This window comes from Lucilia sericata, unplaced genomic scaffold (assembly GCF_015586225.1).
Source record: "Lucilia sericata isolate MDLA Ls3-8-SP2 unplaced genomic scaffold, ASM1558622v1 Contig000544F_arrow, whole genome shotgun sequence".
Classification (NCBI taxonomy): Eukaryota; Metazoa; Arthropoda; class Insecta; order Diptera; family Calliphoridae; genus Lucilia; species Lucilia sericata.
Genome location: NW_023994554.1, coordinates 1 through 27,500, shown reverse-complemented (window position 1 = coordinate 27,500; position 27,500 = coordinate 1). Strand labels below are relative to the sequence as shown.

The 27,500-nt window shown below is 30.3% G+C and overlaps 3 protein-coding genes across 4 annotated transcripts in view; all 3 read right to left on the bottom strand.

Annotated features, from left to right (window-relative positions):
• LOC119605981 (mitogen-activated protein kinase kinase kinase 7-like) overlaps window positions 1–10,184 on the bottom strand; it is a 27,007-nt gene extending 16,823 nt beyond the window's left edge. The window contains exons 1-5 of the mRNA XM_037959339.1: window positions 9,578–10,184; window positions 9,208–9,507; window positions 7,413–7,910; window positions 6,962–7,354; window positions 6,854–6,896 (exon numbers count right to left, since the gene is read on the bottom strand). Coding sequence (XP_037815267.1) covers window positions 6,854–6,896; window positions 6,962–7,354; window positions 7,413–7,910; window positions 9,208–9,507; window positions 9,578–9,793 — 1,450 coding nt within the window. The 5' untranslated portion in view covers window positions 9,794–10,184. The remainder of the gene's footprint in view (window positions 1–6,853; window positions 6,897–6,961; window positions 7,355–7,412; window positions 7,911–9,207; window positions 9,508–9,577) is intronic.
• Window positions 10,185–10,431: 247 nt separating this feature from the next.
• On the bottom strand, window positions 10,432–13,466 carry LOC119605986 (mitogen-activated protein kinase kinase kinase 7-like). The gene is made up of 5 exons (XM_037959345.1): window positions 12,816–13,466; window positions 12,451–12,750; window positions 11,591–12,388; window positions 11,228–11,527; window positions 10,432–11,168 (listed from the first exon to the last, which is right to left on the bottom strand). Exons 1-5 carry the CDS (start codon window positions 12,993–12,995, stop codon window positions 10,686–10,688), a joined length of 2,061 nt encoding a protein of 686 aa, XP_037815273.1. The 5' UTR covers window positions 12,996–13,466; the 3' UTR covers window positions 10,432–10,685.
• Window positions 13,467–15,853: 2,387 nt separating this feature from the next.
• On the bottom strand, window positions 15,854–18,900 carry LOC119605983 (mitogen-activated protein kinase kinase kinase 7-like). 2 transcript variants are annotated; one of them, XM_037959341.1, is made up of 7 exons: window positions 18,394–18,900; window positions 17,454–17,753; window positions 16,893–17,390; window positions 16,635–16,832; window positions 16,539–16,581; window positions 16,181–16,470; window positions 15,854–16,125 (listed from the first exon to the last, which is right to left on the bottom strand). In XM_037959341.1, the coding sequence occupies exons 1-7, from the start codon at window positions 18,559–18,561 to the stop codon at window positions 15,958–15,960; spliced, it is 1,665 nt and encodes a 554-aa protein (XP_037815269.1). In that variant the 5' UTR covers window positions 18,562–18,900; the 3' UTR covers window positions 15,854–15,957. The 2 variants fall into 2 exon arrangements, with proteins under 2 accessions (XP_037815269.1, XP_037815270.1); XM_037959342.1 differs by lacking the exon at window positions 16,635–16,832.
• Window positions 18,901–27,500: the final 8,600 nt, after the last annotated feature.

The window sequence follows — 27,500 nt, the reverse complement described above, 5'->3', positions numbered from 1 at the left end:
TTTTTTATTGGAAATTGGTTTAAAATTTTAAATGTTTTTGTTATAATTAAATTGACAGGCGAATAATGTTGGAGGAAATCTATATTTATTGTTCTAATAAGTTTTTAGTCATAATTTATAGGTTTTTTTTTTTTAAATAAAATCTAAATTTAGTTGCCTGCCATACTTGGTAAATTGTTTGGTTTATGCCAGTAAAATACAGTAAAAAATAATGAAATAATTCTAAAAGAATTACATTATTAATACTTCAACAAAAAAAATTTTAAAAATCGTATTTTAAACAGTATTTAAGTCACTTTCTTAAAAATAACATAAACATGATAAATTCATGAATTCTAAAGCTCTTTGTAGTAACTTCTAATTGTTATTTATTTCTTTGGAAGTTCATTGGATAAGAGTAGATCAGATTTCTGGAAATTTACTTTTCGAGATAGATGCTGGAACTTATTCTAACAATATATCTTTAAAAGGAGATATGTCCCTTTAACATGTCGTTGAGTGTGCTAGAATAAGATCAATGCCATTACTGATCTTACTCGTCGTAGAGATCCTGTGATCGATAAAACTGATCATTGTTTATTCGAAACAATTGTTTCTCCATGACTTTTGTAGAAGTTGTCATAAAGACCATGAAGATATGATCATAATTCATATTACCCTGGTAACGACTAATTCAAATCATAGGTGTGTCAAATAAATTTTGATTCCTAATCTAAATAACTTTCGATATATCTAGATCGTTTGCTGCTATACTCCATTTCCTTACATTCTTTATTTAACTGATCTTCATTTTGTACGACATTGGTTAAAACTGTTATATGTCCCCACAATATCTCTTCTTCATCTTCGATCTTCATTTTCCTATAATCTGCTTTTGTATCTCGTTATATTTCCTCTTTAGTTTTCTTTATATTTCTAAGATTTTTCGTACAATGATTACAAAGAGACCCTCATGCACTTAAATGAAGTTGCAACGCTGCTAACCTAAGCTTTCTCCCGTAAGGATCCTATTCTTACTCCTAAGAACCAGTACCATTCTCTTAAGGAAATTTTTTGTAGTAAATAGAAGATCATTTTAATATCTTTGAACGATTTCCATAAATGGTGCCTGAGAGAGTGAAGACTTTGCCACAAATAAAATATACCGTAAAACCCATCAATAGCTGGTATCAGCAAAGAGCTCTCTATCTCTCTACTTGATCTATAGACAATATCCGATTATAAGCAAAGTTTTTGTTTGAAATTTTTATGAAATTATGTTTTCAGAATTCTATAAGAGAGATTATGTATAAAAGAGAGAGAAATGGGAATGATTTTTGTAATTGTTCTCTTGACTTTGTCCTATCTATTACAATTGTCAGAGAATATAAGTTCCTTAATGATAAAATCCTTATTAAAATTCCATGAGAGAGATTATGTATAAAAGAGAAAGAAATGGGAATGATTTCTGTAATTATTCTCTTGACTTTGTCCTATCTATTGCAATTGTCAGAGAATATAAGTTTCTTAATGATAAAATTCTTATTAAAATGAATTTTGCTCCGACTCAGAGCGGGTTCCGGTCAAATTTTGTTATACTCAGTCATAAAATTGGAATATTTTACGGAACTTGCTTCCAAAAAAAACTTTTAATAGTTTCGAATAGTATTGAGTACTAAATGAAAAGGATCGAGTAACAATTTTGTTCAGAAAAATGTACATACTATGTTTTGTCATCTGCAGTTAAGTTATTATATACATTTAAAATATAAGTACTAAATAAGATCTAAATTTTATATATTATCTTATAAACTTTTACATTTTATATTTAAAATAATTTCATAGTTTTTACTTTATCTCTAATCTAATTATATTCTATTAAGTGGTAAGTGAATTTTTTTTTTCAATTCTTAAGAACCAAAAATTACCCATTTTACTCCAATTATCGGTGGTAAATCTGAACTCCGGTGAAGCCAGTTTGAACACAAGAAGATAATAATAAATTTGCATACAACTATAAAAACTAGTTTATAACTTTAATTTGTTTATTTTTAAATATTTCGCACAATATTTATAGCAAATTTTTCAAATCTTTATAAACAAACGTTATTATTTTAAACTCTTAAAGGGAAAAACGAAATGCGCGTAAATGTCAACAGCGGCGGCAACGGAATTTTTCGAATAAAAATAATAAATTTAACTACCGCCAAACAATATAAATTAATAATAATATAATAAACGAGATCGTTTTATTTTGTTATTGTGGTGAAATAATAATAATAAAAAAGAAAACTTATAAAAAATAAACGAAACAATATGAATTCGTGAACAGATTGTCCGCTACTGAGCCAGAAAACAAAAATGACGGAAACATTTTGTTAAAAGTCTCCCATTTAAAAGAACACACAGTGACAATAACACAACAGACAAACATTTAATGGTGGACGGAAGGACGGTTGGATGAATGGACGGACGGATATAAAAAGTAGCAATTTAACAGCAAAAAAAAAAAAAAAAATTTACTACAAGATGACACATCGTAGAATGAAAACAAACAAAAAGAAAGAAAATCATTTAAGAGTAGACCAACTAGACAACACGACGTTTGTGAAAATTTTTTGTGCTCGTTTTTGTATCTGTTTTTTTTTGTGTGTTAAACTGCAGGCCAACAATTTGTTGCATTACATATTTGTTAAAAAAAAAGAAATTTTTTAAAAATAGTGCGTGTTTGTTTATATAGCAAAGTGTACGCAGTTTTCTTTTGATTTGTAGAACATTAAAATATATATTTTGTTATTCTTTTTAGATCTAGCAAAATGAGATATGAATCTCATGATCATGATGATTCATGTGTTGTATTCATATCTGTGCCTCTTTATACAACGCTTGTGTAGTTTAAATTAGATTTAATTTATTTATTAATTGCTACACAATTGTTGCAATCTGCATTTATGCATTTTTTAAACAGTGGTAGGACAAAATTTAAAATTTGTGGGTTCTTTACCACTTTCTAAAGAGATCTATATTTTAAATTTAAAGAACTTGGACCTATAAGAGGGAAACGTTTTTCATTATACCTCTTTATATCTTAAAAGATTAAAAAATTTTTATAAAGATCTTGTTTAATAACAAAATCTCTTTTATTTTGATTACAATACTGTTCACAGTTAAAAATTATTTATCCAAAAATTTATTCTCCACCTTTTATTACTTTCATCCCACTGTCTGCTTTGCTAACTGGCAGATGTGTATTTAACATACTGAGCGTATGAGTAATACAAATAAAATATGTATTCAAAGTGTTTTTCGTTTTATTATTCTATTCTTTTTTTGATTTTGGGTGTAACAAACTACACACTACCAACAACAACAACAGCAACCAAATGAAAATGTAAATTTTAGAAAAAAATTACAAAAAAAAATCTTGGCATAAAAACTGAATTGTAATAATAAATAAATAAGGAGAAATCAAAATGCAATAAAAACAATAATAAAACCAAAAAAAAAAAAAAAAAATTAAATAGAATCAAAACACTAAATTGAATTTTAATTAAAATTAAAATAAAAATCGACGGCATTCCCGACTAATGACAAACTATGCCGCCAAAAATCTTTGCACTCATTCCCTTTCTCTCCTCCACTCTCTTTAAAGAAAATGATTCATTATAGTTTTGTTTACATTTCACAGCCATTAATTATCCACTAACAATCTTTTCTATTTCTATTTCGATTGAAAATTTTCAAAATGAGTCTTTAAAAATCTAGAACAAAAAATGTCATAAAGTGTTTTAGTTAAAGCCCGATTATAAGGTACCCTACATATACCAGTAACATTAACTAACTAACCAACTATTTAATCTATCTATCTATCTATCTATCTATCTATCTATCTATCTATCTATCTATCTATCTATCTATCTATCTATCTATCTATCTATCTATCTATCTATCTATCTATCTATCTATCTATCTATCTATCTAACTAACTATCTATCTATCTATCTATCTATCTATCTATCTATCTATCTATCTATCTATCTATCTATCTATCTATCTATCTATCTTCCTATCTATCTGTCTATCTATCTATCTATCTATCTATCTATCTATCTATCTATCTATCTATCTATCTATCTATCTATCTATCTATCTATCTATCTATCTATCTATCTATCTATCTATCTATCTATCTATCTATCTATCTATCTATCTATCTATCTATCTATCTATCTATCTATCTATCTATCTATCTATCTATCTTCCTATCTATCTATTTATCTATCTATCTATCTATCTATCTATCTATCTATCTATCTATCTATCTATCTATCTATCTATCTATCTATCTATCTATCTATCTATCTATCTATCTATCTATCTATCTATCTATCTATCTATCTATCTATCTATCTATCTATCTATCTATCTATCTATCTACCTATCTATCTATCTATCTATCTATCTATCTATCTATCTATCTATCTATCTATCTATCTATCTATCTATCTATCTATCTATCTATCTATCTATCTATCTATCTATCTATCTATCTATCTATCTATCTATCTATCTATCTATCTATCTATCTATCTATCTATCTATCTATCTATCTATCTATCTATCTATCTATCTATCTATCTATCTATCTATCTATCTATCTATCTATCTATCTATCTATCTATCTATCTATCTATCTATCTATCTATCTATCTATCTATCTATCTATCTATCTATCTATCTATCTATCTATCTATCTATCTATCTATCTATCTATCTATCTATCTATCTATCTATCTATCTATCTATCTATCTATCTATCTATCTATCTATCTATCTATCTATCTATCTATCTATCTATCTATCTATCTATCTATCTATCTATCTATCTATCTATCTATCTATCTATCTATCTATCTATCTATCTATCTATCTATCTATCTATCTATCTATCTATCTATCTATCTATCTATCTATCTATCTATCTATCTATCTATCTATCTATCTATCTATCTATCTATCTATCTATCTATCTATCTATCTATCTATCTATCTATCTATCTATTTATCTATCTATTATCAATATGTTGTTGTTGTAACAGTTCGACTGTGGCCGATAGTTCTTTCCTGGGGAAAAAACTTTCGGTTGATACAGCTGTCGCTGGGTTGACAATCTTTGGCCGAGTATGACTCAGGTCGTTTCGGAGCGAAGATCCAATTGTCGTGGGAACGATCTATCAATATGTGAATATATCTGCCTATCTATCTATTCATTGATATAGGGCACAATGAAGTCAAATATTACTGTTGATGTGTGTAGTAGGTGTTGGCCATAAAAGATTTTCACGTTTCAATTGATTTAATTTAATGTTTTGATTTCAACGCAGATTGTTTTTGCATTTTTAATTATTATTTTCATTACACACAAATTGATGGAATAAACAAACAAAACACTCATTATTTATTTCATAATTTTCACGATATTCGTATCTTTATGACAGATAGACTCATTGCAAATTTTTGAGATTTTTACTTAAGATTGAAAAAAATATTTCAATTAAATAGTTCGATTTTATATTGAATGTCTGGTTTTGGGATTTGTTTTGAAATTATTTAGTATTCTAGCCCAAGAAATTGTTTTCTTTTAGGAACCAATGTAACAGATAAAACATAGGTTTTTAATATCGATATCGATATAAAAAAAAAATGCATTATACAATTGTCCAATTCACAATCGCCATTGTGGCGTTGTATGACATAATTTTTATAAACTTCACCTTCGTGAAAAGGGTATAAATAAGTTTGCCATACCGTTTGTTATTTCTATACCCTATAAATTTAATTTAATTTATTTTCAAAATAAACCTAGCCTAGTAAAATTTGTATATGTATATTCGGAATCCTTATAGCGGAGTCGGTTTAGCTGTCTGTTTGTATGTTAAAATCACTTTTCAAAGACCCCAAATATCTGCGAGATTCGAATCTTAAATAATTATATCTGTCATGCTTTCGAGAAGATTGCTATTTAAAATCAGCAAAACCTGTCCATAAATAAATTTGACTGAAAATTACATAAACAAATTAGCATACAAAAAAAAAAAAAAAAAAAAAAAACAATTACAATAATATATGTTAAATTTTGTTCTTATACATACTTAGTTTTCCTTTTTTATAAAAACTGAACAGAGTAAGAACTACACGTCACGTACGAAGCTGTGTTTGTGGATTTTTTGTACTTTTTCGTTCTTCAAAATACTTACTTTTTTATTTTCTATAATATTAAACCTAGAAACGTAAAATTAAATACGTAGCGTCTTGACTAAATGGAAATCTATTAAAGCGGACTTTCTGAAACTTTTTGTTTTCCAACTGGTGTTTTTTAAAATTTTCTTTAAAAAATACGTATTGAATGTTTTTTAACACACTATGGTAAAGGGTATATAAGATTCTTTAGAGCTGAATATAGAACTTTTACTCTTACGACATACAACTATACAACGCCGATTGTGAATTAGGCAAATTATTTTTTTTACAGCAGGTCTCTAGGAAAGTAAATTAATTATTTTATCGGAATAATTCGAAGTTATAAAATAGCACTTTCATCTGCTGCACTTTGGTCGTCTTTACATTGTTGACATAATATCTATTCTAAACCATTCTAAACATTTCTTTTATTTTGTAAATATTCGAGAGGTATGAGAATCATATACAATTTTTTATTCTATTAAACCATATTAGCAACTTAAAATGGAATTCAATTTAAATTTATAATAAAAACATTGGAAACTTACACAAACTTCATTTGTCTTGTTATGCTGCACGTTGCCTGTCCAATATCCTTAAGACAACCAACTTAATCTAAAACATTTCAACTTACCCGTATAGCTAGCCAAGTTACCATTATTTAAATCCCAAGCATTCTGAAATTAAAAAAGAAAACTAATTATTATTTAAATTTTTAAATCACAAATTAAAAAAAACTTACCGCCTCAACATTTATATCCAAAGGAGTCATAGTAACACCAGCATGATTTTGCATTTGATTGCGTATTGTCTCATAGCGCAGTCTTGACTCTTCCGATGTAGACAAATTAAACTTTCGGCCATTATCGTATTGTTCAGTAGAACGTCCGCTATCTGGTTCCTCATGTATAACATCCCAACGTTGTGATGATACAATGGAAGCATTAGGGGCTCTAGATGATGACGAGGATGTTGTATGAAATGGATTATAAGTGGAAGAATTTGTGGGTGTTGAAGTGTTAGAAGATGAACTATTATTGCTATGCGTTAATTCTGTACTAAACAGAGTACTGAAGTTGCTAAAATCTGAAATATAATTATCGCCTGTAGACTCATTGTCATTCGGACTGATGATCTAAAAAGAAAAAAGAAATGTTAAAATTTTATTTATTTTTTTGTAAATATATAAATACCTGTTGATTAACGAACTCATAATTTAAGGGTTCATCTGCTCCCGGAAATGCTTGCATTAACATATTCATTACTTCTACCACATGCTGCATAGAGGGTCGTAAGTCTGGTTTATCAGCCCAACAAGAAGTCATTAGATGTCTTATTGGCTCTGGCAAATCGGGTATGGGAGGCGGTCGTTCACCTTTATGTATTTTCCACATTATGGAATAGGTATTGTCGACATCCTTAAAGGGTTTCTCACGCGACAACACCTCCCACAAGACAATGCCCCAACTGAATATATCACATTTTTCGGTGTATTTAGAACCTTCAAAAACTTCTGGTGCCATCCATGCAGCCGAACCTTTATTATTGGTCATTAGCGTAGATTTGTCAGCGACTGTACCAAAATCACATATTTTTAAATATCTTCCCTTATCGGTGAGTAAAAGATTGAGCGGTTTTAAATCACGATGTATTAGCGGCTTTGGTTTCATGGCATGTAAATAGGCAACACCCTAAAAGGTAGAGAATATGGGATTTTAATTTTTTTATGTTAAGATTTTTAGATAGATAGATAGATAGATAGATAGATATAGATAGATAGATAGATAGATAGATCGATCCTGATAGATAATAGATCGCTCTAGCTCGCTCGCTCGCTCGCTCGCTGTCGCTAGCTCGATCGCTAGCTCGCTCGCTCGCTCGCTCGCTCGATCGCTCTCGCTCGCTAGCTCGCTCGCTCGCTGCTCGCTCGTGCTCGCTCGCTCGCTCTCGCTCGCTCGCTCTCTCGCTCGCTCGCTCGCTCGCTCGCTCGCTCGCTGCTCGCTCGCTCGCTCGCCGCTCGCTCGCTCGCTCGCTCGCTCGCTCTCGCTCGCTCGCTCGCTCGCTCGCTCGCTCGCTCGGTCGCTCGCTCGCTCGCTCGCTCGCTCGCTCGCTCGCTCGCTCGCTCGCTCGCTCGGGTCCTCGGTCGCTCGCTCGCTCGCTCGCTCGCTCGCTCGCTCGATCGCTCGCTCGCTCGCTCGCTAGTCTCGCTCGCTCGTCTCGCTCGCTCGCTCGCTCGCTCGCTCGCTGATCGCTCGCTCGCTCGCTGCTCGCTCGCTCCTCTCTCGCTCGCTCGCTCGCTTCGCTCTGCTAGTGCTCGCTCGCTCTCTCGTTGGTATCGCTGATGAGGCTGCTATATTGGGTAGCTGTGGGTAACAGAAGCCCATGTATCTTTTGCCCATTATTTAACAAATGCGAACCTTCTCTTGGAAATGAGCATATTAACAAGAGGAACACCGAACTGGTAGAGATTAATAAATTAGTTAGTTAGTTTGAAAGGAGGATGTATATACATCAAATCCGAAGAAATACACCTAGGCCTCTATCGGGCCTGTTGTGCGCTCCTTAACCAGTGCCTCAGGTGGGAATCGAACCCACCACCTCCGGTCTACCAGTCTAGAACATTAACCACTAACCTACCGGAGGCCACCATTATTAAATTAAATGTTAGACTTTAATGTTTTTTCAAAAACTTTAAAGTAATTTCACAACACGTTTATATCACTAAAGTCTATAATACTTTATGGTTCCAATTTAGAATTTTGATTATAAAAAAGTCGTTAAATGTGCAAATAATAATCTGTCTCCAAACGGGTATGTTCTTCTCTTAATTTCACCTAAACAAATTTTCAAATTTTTTTACATACATCATCAATAAGTTTTTGGGAAATTATAGTGAATAATATTTAAGTAACTTAAAATATGGTAAATGTTTCAGTTCGCAAAATTATCTCTTAATAATAAAATAAAGAAACAAAATACTTCACTCACCTCTGCACACTGGCGTGCCCAACTCATGGCATGGGCCGTCGAATAAGCCGGTTTTACTTTACCATGTAAAAACTGATGCAATGAACCGCCTTCGGCATATTCCATAATCAAATATTTTGACATTTGATTGGCGGCTATACCATACAAAGCGATAATATTGGGATGATTTACCCTAGACAGCTGCTTTACTTCTGTTTCAATGGCTTTTTGTTCGGAGGTAGGTTCAAATTCCTTAACGGCAACATAACGATCACGCCAAACCGCCTTATAGACTACACCAAAAGTACCATGACCAACTTTCTGCAAAGTGGGAAAAGTTATACAAAAGACTAGAATAAACGTTTTCTATTATATAACAAATAATACAAACCTCTTTGAAAGAAATTTCCGAAAAATCCACATATTGACATAAAAGACTTAAGCCGTCACTGGTCTGTATGTTAATATTATTGATGGATGGTAAAGAGGGAGCTAAACTGGCAGCACCCTCTTCGGTAGCTTGTGCAGACGTTTCATTGTTGATAGAAGGGGATGTACTAGCAGAATTTGTGGTGGCATCTTGTAAATCCCCCAACTCATCGGTCATGTTGAGGTAGTATCAAACAGTTGACAATAGAAATGGGAAAATGCTGCAGGATTTTACGTGCAAATTGTGGGTTTTTTTAGAACTTTTTTGTTTTATTTTTATAAAAAATACTTTTATATCTTTGTTTTCTTTTTACTGCGTTTTCTTTTTTTGACCAAGTTTGTAGCTTTTTTTTCTATAAGGTTTAATAATTATGCTGCCTTTTTTGTGGATGATTTCTTATTATTTTATTACATAATTATGTTTATTTATTTATAAATTTTATTATTGATTTTTTTGTTTTTATTGTTTTCTTTATATTGTTGAAAATTTTCTTAGGAATTTCATAAATTTCTTTTTTGGAAAAAAACTTTTTTCACTGATAAAGGAAAAACTGAAGAGGCAGTCTGTTTTTTTTTTTTGCAATATGTCAACTGTCAAAAACAGCTGGGAGGGTAAGAAGAAACATACACACAAACATATGTTTAAAAGGGCCGTTTTTACACAGTTGTTGTGTTATTATGCTAAGGGTTGATGACTTTGCTAAAAGGTTGATTTTAAATCTGTTACATTTTCATTTTGTTAAAAAAATACAATTTAATTATTAAAAAATACTTTTTTTTATTGAAAATTTAAATTAAATTTTCACGAAAACTATATATTTTATATAACAGTGTATTGATTTATTTGGTAGGTTTAAAATATTAAAAATAAAAATATCTGAAGGATTTTAACAAGCGGATATTTGCATTATTTAGTTCAAAATTAATAAATTTTTAGTTATGGTCCTTAAGTAATTTAAATTGTAATTGAAAGAATCTGAAGTAAAACCATCGCCTGTGGATTCAGGCGATAATCTGTAGAAAAATAACATTTATACATATTTTTGTATAAATACCTGTTGATTAATTAACTAATAATGTAGGGGTTCATCGCCTCCCGGAAATTCTAGCATTAGGATTTCCATTCTCTCAACTACGTATTCCATAGAGGGTCTTAATTCCGGTTTCTTATCCCAACAAGATTTTATTAATTGTTCTATAGATTCTGGTAGATTATCTATTGGAGGTGGTCGTTCTCCTTTATTTATTTTCCACAGTATGCCATATGGATTACTGGTATCTTTAAAGGGTTCTTCTCGAGCTATCATCTCCCACAACACAGTGCCCCAACTGTATACATCACATTTTTTTGTATACCTGGAACTCTCGAAAATTTCTGGTGCCATCCAGCCAGCAGAACCTCTTTTATTCGTCATTATGGTTACAAGATCGTTACTTGTACCAAAACCACTTATTTTCAGACATCTTCCCTTATCGGTGAGCAGAAGATTGAGGGGTTTCAAATCACGATGTACTAGAGGTTTAGGTTTCATGGCATGCATATAGGCAACGGCCTAGAAGTAAGAAAATATATATTTTTTGATATTTTTACTTGATTATATTTTTACTTTACCTCTGCGCACTGACGTGCCCAACTCAGGGCATGGGCCATCGAATAGTAAGGCTTTTCATTGCCATGCAAAAACTGATGTAATGAACCACCTTCGGCATATTCCATGATCATATAATTTGACTTTTCATTGCTGGATATGCCATAAAAAGCAATAATATTGGGATGTTTTACTCTGGAAAATTGTTTTATTTGTATTTCGAAGGCATTTATTTTAGAGTTGCAATTAAATTTCTTCACGGCCACATAACGATCACGCCAACTGGCCTTGTGCACCACACCGAAAGTACCACGTCCAACTTCCTATAAAGGCAGGAGTATTAAGTTAACAAACTTGACTTGAAAATTGAATAAAATGAAAGAAACCTCTTGCAAATAAATATCCAAAAAATCTATATATGGACATAGAATATTTAAACCATCACTGGTTTCAATAGCAATGTTAATAACGGGCGGCAAAGACGGATCCGACCAGGCACCAGCCTCTACAGATGGTGAAGTCTCAGTGACCTCTTTACCACTGTTAAATGGCGAAGACAATGTTGATATTTGGAAATTTCTAGGAACCATTGAAACATTAAGTCTAGATGATGGTGCATTAAGAAATGTATTGTCATTAGAAGAATCTAAAGAATCTTCGCCTATAGACCCATCATCACAGACAAACTCATGATTAATAAAATCATAATTTAAGGGTTTATTTGCTCCTGGAAATTCTTGTATTAATATATTCAATTTCTCTACCACGTATTGCATAGATGGTCTTAATTCTGGTGTTTTAGACCAACAAGAATACATTAGTTGTTTAATGGGTTCTGGTAGATCGGGTATTGGAGATGGTCGTTCTCCTTCATGTATTTTCCACAATATGCAATATGCATTATCGAAATCTTTAAATGGTTTTTCCCGAGCTATTATCTCCCACAACACAATGCTCCAACTGTATACATCACATTTTTCTGTATACTTTGAACCCTCAAAAACTTCTGGTGCCATCCAGGCAGCAGAACCACTATTATTGGTCATAAGGGATTCGAGATCGGTAACTGTACCAAAATCACAAATTTTCAGATATCTTCCTTTATCGGCAAGCAAAAGATTGAGCGGTTTCAAATCACGATGCACTAGTGGCTTAGGTTTCATGGCGTGCATGTAGGCAAGGGCCTAGAAGGAAGAAATTTTAAATTTTCATAAGGTCTAATTAAAGTAATTTCATTACTACTTACTTCTGCGCATTGGCGTGCCCAACCTATGGCATGAGCCATCGAATAATTCGGCTTTTTATTACCATGCAAAAATTGATGCAACGAACCACCTTCGGCATATTCCATGATCATATAATTGGTCTTCTCATTACTGGATATGCCATACAAAGCAATAATATTGGGATGCTTTACCCTAGACAATTGTTTTATCTCTCTTTCAATGATCTTTTTCTCAGTATTGCGATCAAATTCCTTAACAGCCACATTTTTATCACGTAAAACTGCCTTGTAGACCACACCAAAAGTACCACGTCCAATTTTCTGCAAAGACAAGAGTTTTTAGTTAATTACAAATAAATTGGTTTTATAATATAAATAAAATAAACCTTTTTATTAGAAATTTCCCAAAAATCTATATATGGACATCGAATATTTAAGCCATCATCTGTGTCGAAATTAATGTTAATTGTAGGCGACATAGAACGATCAGTCTTAGCACCATTATCTTCTGATGTCGTAGTTGCATTATTATTAGCAGAACTTGTGGAGGCCATTTGTAAATTCATTAGCAAAAACAATAATTGTAAATTATATTGGATTGATAATATTTATATTTAACCTAGGAACTAGTTCTAGAACGAATGGAAATCGTTTGTAATTTGTTCAACTTTTTTATATTTGTTCTTATTTTATTTTTATACATTTATTACCGCTTAATCATAAACTATATTTAGTCCAACTTGATTTTTTTTTAAATAATAAGTATTTTAATAAAAGTTCAGCATTTTTGTTACTATTTATAATTATATTATTATTATAATTATTTTATTATTATTAACATTTTAAATTTATTATTTTTTCATATTTAACTTTGTTTTATATTATTATATTTGTTACTGTTGATTCATAAACTGTTCTTGGTTAATCTTTAAAATATTTTATTGATTGTTTAATAAATATTTATTATTAGTTTTATTGTATTATGATTTAAACTTAAATTTTTTATTTGTTGTCCTTTATATTGTTGATTTCTTTTAAATTTTTCCAATATGAAATTGCTTTGTTTTTAAGGAGTTTCTCTTAACGTTTATTTTTATATATTTTTTGCTATATGTCATCTGTCAAACAGTGTACAAAGAGAAGATCGGATATACATTTATAAATCTGTCACTTATACAACTTACTTGTCAAGGGCGTTTCTACATACTACTCAAATTAAAATTTCTATGCATTTAATTAAAATTTTCCTTGATACCACGCTCGCTTATAAAGAGGTAGTTGAGTAAGTAGTTTTTTTAATAATTAATTAAATTATGTTTTCTTTTTGTTTAAAATAAGCGATCATATAAACTAGCAAAGCTGAAAGTTAGAACTCCTATATCAGATTAAAAAGTATGTCATCACTATACTCCTTATAAGTAATGCAGACGTGTGTAGTTGTCATTAAAAGCTAATTTCCTTAACAGCTGCAATTTAGCTTTTAATGACAACTACTATATTAAATACTACAGTTTAGACTATAGACTAGACTATACACTAGACTATAGACTAGACTATAGACTATACTATAGACTAGACTATAGACTAGACTATAGACTATAGACTAGACTATAGACTAGACTATAGACTAGACTATAGACTAGACTATAGACTAGACTATAGACTAGACTATAGACTAGACTATAGACTAGACTATAGACTAGACTATAGACTAGACTATAGACTAGACTATAGACTAGACTATAGACTAGACTATAGACTAGACTATAGACTAGACTATAGACTAGACTATAGACTAGACTATAGACTAGACTATAGACTAGACTATAGACTAGACTATAGACTAGACTATAGACTAGACTATAGACTAGACTATAGACTAGACTATAGACTAGACTATAGACTAGACTATAGACTAGACTATAGACTAGACTATAGACTAGACTATAGACTAGACTATAGACTAGACTATAGACTAGACTATAGACTAGACTATAGACTAGACTATAGACTAGACTATAGACTAGACTATAGACTAGACTATAGACTAGACTATAGACTAGACTATAGACTAGACTATAGACTAGACTATAGACTAGACTATACTGACTTAGACTAGACTATAGACTAGACTATAGACTAGACTATAGACTAGACTATAGACTAGACTATAGACTAGACTATAGACTAGACTATAGACTAGACTATAGACTAGACTATAGACTAGACTAGACTATAGACTAGACTATAGACTAGACTATAGACTAGACTATAGACTAGACTATAGACTAGACTATAGACTAGACTATAGACTAGACTATAGACTAGACTATAGACTAGACTATAGACTAGACTATAGACTAGACTATGACTAGACTATAGACTAGACTATAGACTAACTAGACTAGACTATAGACTAGACTATAGACTAGACTATAGACTAGACTATAGACTAGACTATAGACTAGACTATAGACTAGACTATAGACTAGACTATAGACTAGACTATAGACTAGACTATAGACTAGACTATAGACTAGACTATAGACTAGACTATAGACTAGACTATAGACTAGACTATAGACTAGACTATAGACTAGACTATAGACTAGACTATAGACTAGACTATAGACTAGACTATAGACTAGACTAGACTATAGACTAGACTATAGACTAGACTATAGACTAGACTATAGACTACACTATAGACTAGACTATAGACTAGACTATAGACTAGACTTTAGACTAGACTATAGACTAGACTATAGACTAGACTATAGACTACACTATAGACTAGACTATAGACTACACTATAGACTAGACTATAGACTAGACTATAGACTAGACTATAGCCTAGACTATAGACTATAGACTAGACTATAGACTAGACTATAGACTAGACTATAGACTAGACTATAGACTAGACTATAGACTAGACTATAGACTAGACTATAGACTAGACTATAGACTAGACTATAGACTAGACTATAGACTAGACTATAGACTAGACTATAGACTAGACTATAGACTATAGACTAGACTATAGACTAGAATATAGACTAGACTATAGACTAGAATATAGACTAGACTATAGACTAGACTATAGACTAGACTATAGACTAGAATATTGACTAGACTATAGACTAGAATATAGACTAGACCAAAGAACTGAAGAACTATAGACTAGACTAGACTATAGCCTATATACGGGTCTATTGACTACTATATGGATTACTAAGCAAAATTTAATAAATTCCAAAATGTATTGAAAATGTCGTGAGGGTACTGCGTATTTTTCGATATCAAAAAAGTACTAAAGTACTGAATTTTCTATCCAAAAACTACTGCCTTGCTAAAATTATCCATAAATTCGAATCAGAGATGACTCTAGTAAAATATTTTTTATATCTAAACAGGATTCTCTAGATTTGTTTATATTTATTAGTTATTATTTTTCAGATTTTTGAAAGTCTAATGATATTCTTAAGACTTTTCAAAATAAAAGAGATAATGAACTTTTTGAGGGACTTAAATATATTCATTTAAAAATTTAATTTTTTTTTCGTTTTCAGCCTTAACGTTATTATCAGATATTATCACCCAACTATCACTAGAATCAGTACTACTTTGATTTGCATATGTTTCACATTTAGGTTGGGTACTTTTCAAATAATTATAAAGCTCCAACAATCTTTCCTAAAATTAAGAAAAATATTAATTTTAAATTATTATTACTTTTAAGATTTTTTACTTTTTCCCTCAATTTCTGCAATAATTCCTCCATTTCTTTTTTCTCTTCAGGCGACATTTTTAGCTTTTCCGTTTTGCAGTATTTTTCGGCAAAATATAATTTCGTTTCTAGTATTAAATATTCTTCGGCTAAACGTCTATGTTCCTCATAGATTTCTTGCGACTCCTGATTATCTCGTATGGGTAATTCGGGTTGTAAAGCTGGTTCCAACATTTCATGCCAAGATAGTATATAGTTTTCGTTATCTTCGGAATCAGTATCATTGTTGTTTAGCTTAAAATTGGGGATTTCTATTTGCGTTTATAATTTAAATTTATATTACTTTGAACTTTACTAAATATAAAAGATTTTAGTTTACCATTAATTGCAGCTGAACTACCATCCGTAAGATCGCCAGGATCCTGAAATTATAAAAACAATTTATTTAAAGTTTTAAAATATTATACTAATTAACTTCTTCATTGGAGAAATTGAATTCAAAGTCTTTATAGTTTTTTTGAGTAGTTGGACCATAATCAACTTTTTCGTGTTCATCATCGAAAGGAGAAACCAGTGAAGCATTAGATCTGGTTAAGGGTGAATTCATAAAGGGATTATAATTGGAAGAATCTAAAGAATTATCTTCGTCTATTGACTCATTGTCACTGATAATCTATAGAAAAATGATATACATATGCAAGTTTGATTTCTTCTGGTTTATATACATAAATACCTGCTGATTACTAAAGTCATAATTTAAGGGTTCATCTGCTCCCGGATATGCTTGCATCAATATATTCATTTTATCTACCACATATTGCATAGAGGGTCTTAATTCGGGTGCCTTAGCCCAACAAGAATTCATTAGTTGTTTTATGGGTTCTGGTAGCTCGGGTATTGGAGGTGGTCTTTCTCCTTTGTGTATTTTCCATAAAATACAAAATGCATTATCGAAATTTTTAAAGGGCTTTTCTCGCGCTATCACTTCCCACAACACAATGCCCCAACTGAATACATCACATTTTTCAGTATACTTTGAACCCTCAAAAACTTCTGGTGCCATCCAGGCAGCAGAACCACTATTATTTGTCATGATTGTCACGAGATCGGTAACTGTACCAAAATCACATATTTTCAGATATCTTCCCTTATCGGCAAGCAAAAGATTGAGCGGTTTCAAATCTCGATGTACTAGAGGTTTCGGTTTCATGGCATGCATGTAGGCTACAGCCTGGAAGGATGAAATTTTAAAATTTTCTTAAAGTCTAGTTAAAGTCATTTCATTCCTATTTACCTCTGCGCATTGACGTGCCCAACTCATTGCATGGGCCATCGAATAGTACGGCTTTACATTACCATGCAGAAAATGATGTAATGAACCACCTTCGGCATATTCCATGATTATATAATTTGACTTTCGATTGGTGGATATGCCAAACAAAGCAATAATATTAGGATGCTTCACCCTTGACAGTTGTTTTATCTCTCTTACTATGGGCTTTTCCTCACTTTTGTGATCAAATTCCTTAACGGCTACATAAAAATCACGCCAAATTGCCTTATAGACCACACCGAAAGTACCACATCCAACTTTCTACAAAGACAAGAATTTAATGTCAATTACAAACAAGTAAGAATGTGAAGTCGGTCATGGCCGACCATATGATACCCTACACCAGTGAGAATATTAAAAATGTGTATTATTTTTCTAATAATAAAGCATTTTTTCTTAATTGCGAAATATTACAACAATTTGTTACCAAAAAAAGGTGATTTTCTGAAAGAGTTGTTATATGGAGCAAAGGTAAATATGGCCCTATCCGTATAAATTTTGGTAGAGAGATTTACGATGACTAGTAGAAACTGTAGAGATTGTACAATATTTAACATTATTATAAGCTCAAAAGCCCTATTCGGGGGTATGGTTGTAGGGGGCCTCAGCGAACTAATGAACTGATTTCAACCATTTTCAATAGACTTCGCTCTTGTCAAAAGAAGAGTATGTGTCAAATTTCATCAAATTATCTTGAAAATTGTGACCTGTAGCGTGCGCACAAGGTTTACATTTACAGACGGACGGACATATTTTAATAGAAAGTGATTCTGAGCCTATTAAGGTGTAGGACCAATATTTTTGGGTGTTACAAACATCAGCTGAAACGCATAATACCCTCCCCACTATAGTGGTGTAGGGTATAACAAATTTATCTTATTTTTTATTAAACAAAAGCAACCTCTTGTAAGGAAATTTCCCAAAAATCAATATAAGGACATAAAATATTTGAGCCATCACTGGTTTCGAATTTTATGTTAATTGTAGGCGGCATAGGAGGATCAATTCTGGCACCAGCTTCTTCTGATGCAGTAGTCGAATTATTATAAGCAGAACTTATAGAGGCCATTTGTAAATCCTAGAAGCCACTAAGAATAACGAAATTGTTGGACTTAATTCCAAATTATTTTATATTTCTGTAATGTTTGCTAATTCTTTCTACGTTTTATATGTTTTCTTGATTTATTTTTATAAATTTGTTTTTGCTTAATCATAAGCTATTATTGATCTAGTTTTTTCTATTGTTTAATACACAATTTGTGTCGTATTGTTTATTATTTTCTTAAATAGTTATTTACGTTGAGTTGTTTATAATTGATAAACATATTTATTTTTAATTGTTTTGTTTTAATTGTATTATTGATTTTTTCACGGAGTTTTTATTTTTTAACGCAATGATCGTTGCTTCGCCGATGAGAACAAACTAACGTCTATTTTTGCACTTTTGTTTGCCATATGTATACTGTCAAAGAATTGACAAGTGCAGAAGATCGGGCATACACTCTAATATCTGGTGATGGTAGGCCGTTTTTACATACTTCTCAGGTGCAGTGATTAAGGTTAATGTCTTTGCTAAATCGTTCTATTTGTGGTTACGAGCGAATTCATACTTGTATATTCGCTGTATTTCCTGTTTTGAACGGAAACAAATACTTTTACACTTAAAGCGCCTTTCAAAGACCATTCATATGATACCAAATTTCCTTTATCTTTGGAAAAAATCATAAAAATCGCAAAAAGGACCTTTTATTCTTTGACCCAGTTCACCAATTATTAGGGCCGGGGTAAGAATTTTGTGAAATGCTATCTTATAATTAACTAAATTTGTTTTTAGGGTGTCCCCGTCTTACATTCTGGGTCCCCACTAATGTACATATATACAATTTCCTTTATATTCTATCAATTATTTTAAAATTTCTATTTAGCATGTCATTATACCTAAAAGTAAAATAGATTTTCATAAAAATTTGTATCAAAAAGAAATATTATAAGTAAATGTATGTATGACAAGAGTTAAGTATAAAGGGTTAAAGATAAAATATACTCTCTAACCCGTCTACTTAAATTAAACAAAAATATCCTTTTATCTTTTATACGCACATGTAAAGATATTCATATGGAATACTGTAGTTTTAGTGTGTGTGTGTAGGTGTGTGTTTTGGTAAATATTTTCCTTTTAACAGAGATGGACGACTTTAAATGCAAATAATACAATGAACTACAACAACAAAAAGAGTAATAACTGTAATAGTGAGCAAAAACAAGGACCCACATTAAAATTAAAACAAAGTTGTTGGAGTTTTTTGTTTTGTTTTTTTTTTTGAAAATAAAACATATGGGTGACCTCTCAGACCTTTTTAGCATAAATGTGTGGGTATGCATACATATTTACTTACATACAATATCTATGCATGTGAATTTCTATACATACATATTATGTATTTGAATACATTTCTTACATATGTATGTATATAGAAAGATTTCATGTATGTAAATAATGACATGTAAGTTGAAATAAAAAAAATTAGAAATGCGACCCACAAAAATAAATCTAAACTTTAAAATATTTTATTTATACTTATACTTACAGTCAGGGAGAAAACAAAGAAAACTTTACTTTACCTATTAAATAATTTATAATATTTTACTTTACAATATGTATGTACATATGTCTACATATGTATGTATATAATGATTACTAAAATAAATTGAAACTTTATACTCTGTTTTGTCATACACTGTATATAAGAAGTCAGTGCACACTAAACCCTGTAGTCTTTAGAGGTACAACTTCCATTACCATCAGAATAACTAGCGTATATTGGTATAGAAGAAGAAAATAAAATATTTAAATTCGGTAAAAGATTTTACCTAGTCCCCATACGAAGAACTTCCCGAAATCAGTTTAACAGTCGTAAATAAACTAAAATTTGTGGTCCACTTTAGTGTAATAGTCTATAAACTAGACAATTGATTAGACTATTGACTAAGAAGTTGATAAGTCTGTTGAGCAATCTAATGACTAGTCTGCTGAACATTCTATAGAATAGTCTATTGACTGGTCTATGTGATAGTGATCAATCTACTGACTAGCCAATGGACTGTGTAGTCTACTGACTAGTCTGTTAACTAGTCTATTGACTAGTCTACTGACTGGTTTATTGACTAGTCTACTGACTAGTCTATTGACTAGTCTATTGACTAGTCTATTGACTAGTCTATTGACTAGTCTATTGAATAGTCTATTCACTGGTCTATGTGATAGTGATCAGCCTATTAATTAGCCAATTTACTATGTAGTCTACTGACTAGTCTGTTAACTAGTCTATTGACTTGTCTGTTAACTAGTCTATTGACTAGTCTGTTAACTAGTCTACTGACTAGTCTGTTGACTAGTTTATTGACTAGTGTGTTGACTAGTCTATTGACTAATATATTGCCTAGTCTGTTAATTAGTCTACTGACTAGTCTGTTAACTAGTCTATTGACTAGTATATTGACTAGTGTGTTGTCCAGTCTACTGTGATAGTGATCAGTTTACTGACTAGTCTATTGACTAGACTGTTGACTAGACTGTTGGCTAATCTATTGACAAGACTGTCAACTAGTCCGTTTAGTAGTCTATGTTATAGTGATAAAATTTTGAAATATAAGGATCATAATAGGTCCTCTTCAAAAAATGTAATTGACATTAAAATAACAGTACGGCTCATAAACGAGATATATAAGAAATCTTTCAACTAAATTTTATGATCGGACCCATAAATAATCCTATATTCTTTATTACTTCTCTTAAACATAAGATAAGATAAAATGCGACAGAAATGATTTATTTAAAGAAACTGATTACACTTTTTAAAAGTCTATAGAGTTCGTTCTATAATTGAAGCAAGACCGGCCCACTCTTATTAGAGATACAATTTAGCATAAATATATATCGTGGTAATAAATTCCGATGTTATCTGAAGGGCCTTCCGCAAATATCATTAAATTTACGAAACATGTTTTGATGGAGAGTTATATACATTGTTCCTTCTCTATCCGAGAAAAACGAACCTTAATGTTTCTCTCAAAAAATCAATTTTTGATGAAAAAAAGTTACAAACGTTCGTCGTATGACAAAAATTAATTAAGTCTTTCAAAAGGTCTACGTTTCGAAAAAGTAGTATAAGTACTTGGCATTAGTTTAAAACTGTTGGGTACTTAACTATTATATAATGTATGGGTGGATTCAGGGATTGATGGTTGGTTGACTGACAACATGAACGGATGAATAGATTATATTTTTACTTAAGCAAAACATGGTCATTTGCAAAAGCTCTTCTCTGCTACTTTAGTTGAATCTAAAAAGTTTTATTTAAAATATTAATAAAATAAAAATATGTAAAGAGTATATCAATATAAATAAATAATAAATTTAAGGTTAATTTTACAAAACTGTTCGCTTGAAAGACTATGTATATTGATTTCTGAGTTAGGACTAGTTCCATGACCGACGCTTTGGGAATAGAAAATGGTTTTACTTATCAAATTCCTTTTTAATTATTTATATTACACAAAGCTTTAACTAAACTAAATACATTCTCAAATTTCTGACAGGTTTACAACATGTGTGTTTTATAATGATTTTCTACGAGGGAAATATTTTATTTATTTCCGTCTGTCCATTCATCTTTTACTACATTTACATTAAAAAATATTACAAACGAACATATATACATACATATCCTACCATTACAGAAGATCTAGGATTCATATTATAAATAAAATTCTTTATTTGCGTGCCCACATGCATAATGTATCAAACAGGAATAACATCAATGGCTGAGTAGAAGAACAAATAATCATACATTCAGTTTCCAGCTTTTATTTTTTAATGCTTTGGGTTTTAAAACAAAGAAAAGAAATATTTTTTTTTTTGCTTTACATATTCATGTATATCCTGCTCATCCTGTGCTACTGCTTTTTAGTTTATTTTTAACAAGAATTATCCTTTAACTGCAGCTTTACGACTGCTGCATTTTGTTTTGTATCCCAAATAAAAATCCATCTTTTTTTAGAGGGGATTCCACTGATTCTCATGCTTTGCAGTTGTTTTAACAGTTATCTTTGTTTTTGTAGCTCTGTTAGCTAAAAAGGAAAAACAAAGAAAAAAAAAATTGAGATATTTAATGTATTTCTACTCTGTTTAATGTGTTGCCAGCAGAGCTGGTAATGAGTAATATTTTGGATAATTATGTCTTCCGAAAATAACTTTTCCACATCTATACCAGAAATATTTTTATCTATTTAATAACTACTTTGGTTGTTTAATAAAAAGTCTGATAAACAGACTATACAAGGGACTAGTCAAGACAATAGTCTCGAGACTACTGTTTTGACTAGTCCAAAGATTAGGAAACAGGCTAACCAATTGGCCGGTCCATTTATTAGTCCACAGACTGCTTCATATACTAGTAAATAGTCCATACCATAGACTGGTCATTAGAGTGGACCACATATAAGTGTACTGACTAGTCAACTCTTCAATAGACTAGTCAATAGAATTGTCTACAGATTAGTCAAACAATCCATAGTTTAGTGAATTGACAAATCAATAGATTAGTGTATAGATCATAGACTTGTCAATACCCTTCAATAAATTGGTCAATACTCCAGACTAGTCAATAAACTATTCAATGGGCTAGTCCATATTCTTATCAAGAGACTAGTCTCTAGTCCATTTACTAGATAATGGAATGGTCCATAGACTATTCGATAGATTAGCCCACTGGCTAGTCAATAGACTAGACTAGTTAATAGATTGGATAACAGACAAATAGATCAGTTTCTAGACCATAGACTTGTGGTTAGATTAGTCTCTATAGATTAGTCAAGAGACTAGCCAATAATATAGTCAAGAGATTCTCTATAAACTAGTCCATATGCTAGTTAATAGGTCAGGCAATATGCTAGTCAAGAGACTAATCAACACATAGACTAAATAATGATCTAGACAAGAGACTCGTTTTTATTACATTGACTAGTCAGTAGCAGTTATTATACTTATCAAAAGATTAGTCAACCGACTAGTCAATTTAATTAATTAATTCTCTTTCTATAAAAAATTACTCTTTTAATTCTCACCTTGCTGCGTTGTTGTTATTTACTTAGCTTTCAGTTTTTCTTGTTCTCATTTAGTCTTATATGTCAGCTGCTTCAGCAGCAGCATTAGCAGCTGAAAAAAGGATATTTTCTGAAGGATATAAATGCATTTACATTATAACAAAATGTATTTTATTTGTAAACTTAATGTGTGTGAGTGTGATTGTTTCTAAAGTAAAACTGTAAGTATGTTATACAAATTCATTTTCTGCTTCTTTTTTTTTTTTTATTTTGCTCGCAATAAGTTTTTCCTGTCCTCGTGCTCATCTCCATATATGAATATTTTTCAAACAAACATAAAACATCCAACATGTTTTTTTTTTTATTTGTCTCTATCCTTGCCACCCTGCTTTACATTTTCATAGCCTTTGGTGTTGTATACTTATTATACAATATACAACTATAAAATGGACTTTGTTTTAGTGTGTCTGTGGACATTTTAAAGTTTCCTTTTTATTGTTGTTTGCAAAAAACAAAAAGGAAAAAACTTTTCTGATTTAGAAAAAAACAACACTAAAACTTAAATGCAAATATGTTTGATAAAAAACACAAAGTTTTACTTTGTCTTATTTTCAATACGAATGTATTCATTTTTATTGAAATTTAATCCATGTCCTTAATCCTAGTTGGCGAAAGAATAGAGGGGAATATAGGAAAAAAAGGAAAGTATTTTTTAACATTTGCATACGTTGTCAGTTTCGAGTAAATATTTAATCTTAAGATATACTTAAATAACAAAACTTTTCCTTCAGAAATTGTTTCTTTCTGCAAATTTAAGTTTTCAATGTTTTATTAAAATTATCTCATATACATAATTACATACATTTGTACATATATATTTATTTATGTATGTGTGCATGTATTTACTAATAAGGTATGTATGTATGTATTTACACATAAGAAATTTATTTGGGTTTTATATTAGAAAGCATTTTAGAACTTTGTTTTCATAAGCCTATTTGTTAAAGTATATTCTTATAGTTAAATAAAGTTTTATACCTAATTTTTAATGTTTTTTACTTTTTTATAAAATAACTATATTATTTGGATTGATATAAAAAACAAAAATAAATATAAGCTAAGCTTTTAGAAGTTCATCACTTCTAGTGTTTCGAATTATGTTCTGCATATACTTACACATATCTTAATTAACAATTAAACTCGAATTCCCCAGAAATTTTGGTCATATTACATTCAAAGCATAGATTCAAACCGTTAACAATAAGTCAATTTCATTTTATCTAATTTTTTTATTAAAACACTCTATGACGTTCTTTGGAATCATCAGCTATAACTTCTACTAAGTATTTATACAATATTTATAAAATATTAAAATATTTTATAAAATATTCATTTAAATATTTACATTTTTAAACACATTTTTACACAAAACAGAAATACTGCATAAAACTCACAAACTTATAAAGTGGAAAAGTAATATTCTCCAGTTTAGGATGCTCTACACCAGCATTGAGTAAGTATTTAACAGCTTGAGTCAGATAATCAACTAACTAAGTAATTAACTACTTTTCCCGATATATGTACTAACTCGTTCATTTCTGCTCCAGTTCAGTACTAGTTCAGTTCTAGTTCATTTCTAGTTCAGCAGTTATCACAAAATAAGCTAATTTTTCAATTTAAACATGTTTTAACGAAGTTATAAGCGATTTAAGATTTCGACCAAAAAAATCGATTTTTGAAGGAAAATATGGGTGATCACAAAATAAACTTATTTTTCAATTTAAACGTGTTTTAACGAAGTTATAAGCGATTTAAGATTTCGACCAAAAAAATCGATTATTGAAGGAAAATATGGGTGATCACAAAATAAGCTTATTTTTCAATTTAAACGTGTTTTAACGAAGTTATAAGCGATTTAAGATTTCGACCAAAAAATAGATTATTGAACGAAAATATGGGTGATCACAAAATAAGCTTATTTTTCAATTTAAACGTGTTTTAACGAAGTTATAAGCGATATAAGATTTCAACCAAAAAAATAGATTTTTGAAGTAAAATATGGGTGATCACAAAATAAGATTATTTTTCAATTTAAACGTCTTTTAACGAAGTTATAAGCGATTTAAGATTTCGACCAAAAAAACGATTTTTCAAGGAAAATATGGGTGATCACAAAATAAGCTTATTTTTCAATTTAAACGTGTTTTAACGAAGTTATAAGCGATTTAAGATTTCGACCAAAAAAAATCGATTTTTCAAGGAAAATATGGGTGATCACAAAATAAGCTTATTTTTCAATTTAAACGTGTTTTAACGAAGTTATAAGCGATTTAAGATTTCAACCAAAAAAATAGATTTTTGAAGTAAAATATGGGTGATCAAAAAATAAGCTTAGTTTTCAATTTAAACGTGTTTTAACAAAGTTATAAGCGATTTAAGATTTCGACCAAAAAAATAGATTATTGAAGGAAAATATGGGTGATCACAAAATAAGCTTATTTTTCAATTTAAACGTGTTTTAACGAAGTTATAAGCGATTTAAGATTTCAACCAAAAAAATAGATTTTTGAAGTAAAATATGGGTGATCACAAAATAAGATTATTTTTCAATTTAAACGTCTTTTAACGAAGTTATAAGCGATTTAAGATTTCGACCAAAAAAAACGATTTTTCAAGGAAAATATGGGTGATCACAAAATAAGCTTATTTTTCAATTTAAACGTGTTTTAACGAAGTTATAAGCGATTTAAGATTTCGACCAAAAAAATCGATTTTTCAAGGAAAATATGGGTGATCACAAAATAAGCTTATTTTTCAATTTAAACGTGTTTTAACGAAGTTATAAGCGATTTAAGATTTCGAATAAAAAAATCGGTTTTTCAAGGAAAATACGGGTGATCACAAAATAAGCTTATTTTTCAATTTAAACGTGTTTTAACGAAGTTATAAGCGATTTAAGATTTCGACCAAAAAAAACCGATTTTTGAAGTAAAATATGGGTGATCACAAAATAAGCTTATTTTTCAATTTAAACGTGTTTTAACGAAGTTATAAGCGATTTAAGATTTCGAATAAAAAAATCGATTTTTCAAGGAAAATATGGGTGATCACAAAATAAGCTTATTTTTCAATTTAAACGTGTTTTAACGAAGTTATAAGCGATTTAAGATTTCGACCAAAAAAACGATTTTTCAAGGAAATCATGGGAGATCAAAAAATAAGCTTAGTTTTCAATTTAAACGTGTTTTAACGAAGTTATAAGCGATTTAAGATTTCGACCAAAAAAATCGATTATTGAAGGAAAATATGGGTGATCACAAAATAAGCTTATTTTTCAATTTAAACGTGTTTTAACGAAGTTATAAGCGATTTAAGATTTCGAATAAAAAAATCGATTTTTCAAGGAAATATGGGTGATCACAAAATAAGCTTATTTTTCAATTTAAACGTGTTTTAACGAAGTTATAAGCGATTTAAGATTTCGACCAAAAAAATCGATTTTTCAAGGAAAATATGGGTGATCACAAAATAAGCTTATTTTCAATTTAAACGTGTTTTAACGAAGTTATAAGCGATTTAAGATTTCGAAAAAAATCGATTTTCAAGGAAAGGAAATGGGTGATCACAAAATAAGCTTATTTTTCAATTTAAACGTGTTTTAACGAAGTTATAAGCGATTTAAGATTTCGAAAAAAATCGATTTTTAAGGAAAATATGGGTGATCACAAAATAAGCTTATTTTTCAATTTAAACGTGTTTTAACGAAGTTATAAGCGATTTAAGATTTCGAATAAAAAAATCGATTTTTCAAGAAAATATGGGTGATCACAAAATAAGCTTATTTTTCAATTTAAACGTGTTTTAACGAAGTTATAAGCGATTTAAGATTTCGACCAAAAAAAT

Bases quoted from the DNA above. Each gene is read 5' to 3' on its own strand.
- LOC119605986 (XM_037959345.1), bottom strand. From the start codon at position 12,995: ATGAATTTACAAATGGCCTCCACAAGTTCTGCTAATAATAATGCAACT. The intron at 12,389-12,450 runs GTAAGTAGTAAT...TCTTCCTTCTAG, and splicing joins GGGCACGCCAATGCGCAGAA to GCCCTTGCCTACATGCACGC. The intron at 11,528-11,590 runs GTTTCTTTCATT...CTGCCTTTATAG, and splicing joins TGGATATTTATTTGCAAGAG to GAAGTTGGACGTGGTACTTT.
- LOC119605983 (XM_037959341.1), bottom strand. From the start codon at position 18,561: ATGGCCTCTATAAGTTCTGCTTATAATAATTCGACTACTGCATCAGAA. The intron at 16,833-16,892 runs GTATTTATGTAT...ATTTTTCTATAG, and splicing joins ATGACTTTAGTAATCAGCAG to ATTATCAGTGACAATGAGTC. The intron at 16,126-16,180 runs GTAAAAAATCTT...TCTTAATTTTAG, and splicing joins TGCAGAAATTGAGGGAAAAA to GAAAGATTGTTGGAGCTTTA.